Source organism: Myotis davidii, unplaced genomic scaffold (assembly GCF_000327345.1).
Source record: "Myotis davidii unplaced genomic scaffold, ASM32734v1 scaffold3669, whole genome shotgun sequence".
NCBI lineage: Eukaryota > Metazoa > Chordata > Mammalia > Chiroptera > Vespertilionidae > Myotis > Myotis davidii.
The window spans coordinates 48294-52393 of NW_006299511.1; the positions used below are offsets into that span (position 1 = coordinate 48294).

The 4100-nt window shown below is 37.0% G+C and overlaps 1 protein-coding gene across 2 annotated transcripts in view; it reads right to left on the reverse strand.

Moving 5' to 3' along the window:
- The window catches only part of LOC102757379 (UDP-glucuronosyltransferase 2B31-like), a 22759-nt gene that overhangs the window by 11208 nt on the left and 7451 nt on the right, over positions 1 to 4100 (reverse strand). The window contains exons 3-5 of one of the 2 annotated variants that reach the window (XM_006775198.2): positions 2469 to 2600; positions 1573 to 1660; positions 256 to 475 (exon numbers count right to left, since the gene is read on the reverse strand). In XM_006775198.2, the coding sequence (XP_006775261.2) occupies positions 256 to 475; positions 1573 to 1660; positions 2469 to 2600 (440 nt within the window). The remainder of the gene's footprint in view (positions 1 to 255; positions 476 to 1572; positions 1661 to 2468; positions 2601 to 4100) is intronic. The other variant, XM_015571429.1, reaches the window with a different exon arrangement.

The window sequence follows — 4100 nt, forward strand, 5'->3', positions numbered from 1 at the left end:
TCCTTATAATTATTACATAACTTTATAATATTGGAGGAAAAAATTGTTGCACTAGATGGCTCCCCATTAAATACATGGGGTTAAAATGCATCTTTGAAATAAATGAGTGGTTGAAAATAAAAGTAGATTTAAGATGGGTTAACTCATGTTAATAATGTCAAAATTAGCCTCTTAAAAATGGGATGAAACTAAGATGCACTATTGACAAAATAATCTATGTATAAATACTATCTATGAAAAATATGTGACACTTACGAAGGGTCATTAATGACAGTCTTCAACGCATTGAGCAAATCTGTACTTGAAATAGTGTTGAAGTCCAATCTGACAGCTGCTCCCTTGGTCTTCATGTGAACGATGTTATCAGGTTGCTCCGCAAACATAGGAAGGCCCACCATAGGGATCCCATGGTAGATCGCCTCATAGATGCCATTGGTTCCACCATGAGTTATAAAGGCTTTGGTTTTTGGATGACCTAGGATTGGGTGAATTTCAGCAAATTTTGTATTATAAATCTTGGAATAAAATGAGAGTTGGGCAATAGAGGCACAGAGACAATATATTTAGCAATAGATTGACCAACACTTCAGACTGTATTAAAATGTCTTTCAGAACTCTTAGAAAGAGGCACCTAAGTTTGCTGGAGAAACTGTGAAGGCTTACATAAAACATAGATGTGTTCCTTTTGACTTGAATTGAATACAAGTTGCCAGTGGACAGATGAAAAGAGAATATTCTGGATTTTAAAAAGTGAATGCAAAATAAAAAAATGGTGGTTCATGTTGAAATATATTCTCTTAATAAATAGTGAATCACATAGTGTCATATGTAGATGTCAAGGCAACAGACAGTGGGATGGTGGTGGCACTGGAATCAGAGGAAGGAGAAGCTACACATTATAATGAAATATGTTCTTACTTCAGAAAGAGATATTAATTTTTTTCCCAATGGATAATGGAGAGTCACTGGTAATAAGAGAAGAGCTGATATTTTTCAGGGGCACCTGTATACCCTTACTGTGGATTAAACCATTGGTGTAAGGAGAGAACTAGGAGGCAGAGTGATCATTGGGAAAGTGTTGAGCTATTCTCTCTGAGAGGAATTACGCATGAACTAAAGCTCTTTTGTTTGTGACAGAATTCTAACTCTCTATCTCTCTCCCTTCCTCTCTGTAAAAAATCAATAAAATATATTAAAAAAAATAAAATAAAAGAGGAACTGATATATTTCAGGGGCACCTGTACACCCTTACTGTGGATTAAACCATTGGTGTAAAGAGAGAATTAGGAGGGAGCGTGACAATTGGGAAAGTGTTGAGCTATTCTCTCTGAGAGGAATTACACATGAACTAAAGATCTTTTTCTTTGTGGACATAAGGAATGTGACTATGTAACATAAGATGTCAACTGTTACAGCTTATCCTTTTCCCCTAGGACTGGGAAAGAAATATCGGGAAGTTCATTTTTATTTTTGAGGTTTTCAGTAACAAATGTTCAATACATTTCTATCCTAGTGAACTGTTTATCATTCTGGTTGACTTGATTCTGATTTCAGGGTTTTCCAGAATCTTACCAAGAAGGTCATTCTGGGGGATCCATTTATAGAGCCGGGTATTTGGCCCTAAGGTATCTGGTTTTTTGCCATCATATCTCCATATAACCTGTTAGGGCAAAGAAGGTTATATATTACTTGAGTCAAACTGCAGAGTTATATCATTTAGAATTCTAAATAGATTAAGAGACATCTAGTTAAACCCCTGATATATTACAGGTTAAGGGAATGAGGACAAGACATGCAGATATAGAGAACCAATAAAACACTGCTGTAAGAGGCATAGGTACTCGTATTGTGGGTTACTTATTTTTATATTCAGTCAGGTAGGAGTGCACTCATGATTTTTCACATTTTGGGGTTAGACAAATGAGATTATCAATGATCAATTCAAGCATATAAAAATTTTTAGGTAGTCATATTATAGTGTAAAACAGCAAATTAATAGTCTATATATTCATTTTAATTATTTATTATTCTAGCTCTCATCTTCTTGATTTAATGTTAACCTGTTTATTTTTTTGAATAACAAGGAAGTGGTTTATTTATATTCACTAATATACATGGTTAGTGTGTACAGTACTCTAGGAATCCTGCAAGGAAATGAAGCAAATGGCAGGATAAGATTTGGTGATATCTGTTCCTGCCCTATAATACTATTATCAAACCAAACTTCACACTGTACTTTTGAAATATACTTCTTTGTGAACAGAATGTTAATGCCAAAGTTATTATCCACCAAAAACACCCTCTATACTACTTTAGCACCTGACATGTGTATTTTCTTTCTCATATTGGTATCTAAGATCATTGAAGCTATCCTAATAGTTTACCTTTCATGTGGAAATTTCTTAATCAGACCCTTTACAGAGTTTAACACACTCATGAGTTTTCTGCTCTAAGGTAGTTTATCTAACCTTTTGAGGAACCTGGGCAAGGGCTGATGCAATCACATTGGCTCTTTCTTCTGTCATGTTAGTGACCATCGACCCCAGGGAAAACACCACGATACCATTTTCTCCAGAGCTCTGGACAAACTCTTCCATTTCCTGTGAAGGAAGAATTTTTTTTTCCATTACAAAAGACAATAGCATAGTGAACACTATTGAAGGGATGCTACAAACAGCCAAAGAGAAAATGAAGTATCATAAGGAATTATTAGTGTAGTTCTTGTTATTTTAAATTGTGTTAAAATACACATAATATGCTTACCATCTTAACCATTTCTAAGTGTACAGTGCAGTAGTCCATATATTCTTATTGTTATATAATTCATCTCTAGAACTTTTCCATCTTGTAAATTTTTACTGTATATTTCTTAAACTAATTCTCCACTTCCCATTTTAAAGTCCCTGACAATTATCATTCTTCTTTCTGTTTCTATGAATTTGACTAGTCTACATCCTTTATGTAAGTGGAATCATGCAGTATTTGTGTTTTTGTCTGTGGCCTATCTCACTTAGCAAAATGTCCTTAAGATTCAACCATGTTATAGCAGGTGTTAGAATTTCCTTCAATTTTAAGGCTTGGTAATGTTCATCTGCAGATACCCTGAGCCACCAGAAAGACAAGTAGGTCCTAGAGCAAATTAATCCTGAAATATTGCAGGAGGTAAAAAGCACTAAACTGATAGTTTCATTTTTCGGGGACATCATGACAAGGCAGAATTCATTGAAAAGGATAATGCTGGGAAAAATAGAAGGCAGCTGGAAGGAGGATGATCAAATATGAAATGGACTGACTCCATAAAAGAAGCCATAGGTATGAGTCTAAAAGAGTTGATAGGGCTGTTAAAACTAGGATTTTGTGGCCATCACTCATTCATAAGGTCCTCAGGAGTCAGAGTTGACTCACAGCACATAACACAGAATACATTATTGTGTGTATTGATTGTTTATTGATTTATCTATCAACTAGAGGCCTGGTGGATGGCATGCGTGCAGAGGTAGGGTCCCTAGGCCTGGCAGGCCATCAGGGCCTATCAGGGCCTTTCAGCTGCTGGCCAGGGCCTTCCTTCATTCTGTGTCACCCCCTTGTGTTCAGTGCACGTCATAGCGAATGATCAAACTCTGGGTCAAACTCCTGAGGGGACACTTTGCATATTAGACTTTTATATATATAGATACCCCTTGGGTTGATTTTATCTTTTGACTCTTGTGAATAGTTATGAATATGATTCTAATGTTACTATTTTAGAATATACCCAGAAGTTCTATTGCTGGATCAAATAATAAATATTTTTATTTTTTTGAGGAACCTCCATTCTCTTTTTATCAGTGGCTGTTTTAAAGAGACCTAATTCTTCAGTTCCTTGGAGTATACAATTGATGAACTTGATTTCCCTTATTATATACTAGAGGCCCGGTGCACGAAATTCGTCCACTGGGGGGTGGGGTTCCCTCAGCCAAGCCTGCCCCTCAGTCCGGGAGCCCTCAGTGGATGTCCTACTGAAGGCCACGGTCTGGCAGCAGAGGCCGGAGCAGGTGTCCTGTGTGTGCGTGTGTGCGTGTGGGTGTGTCTGCTGGGGGCAGCCCCCCGCCGCACCACGT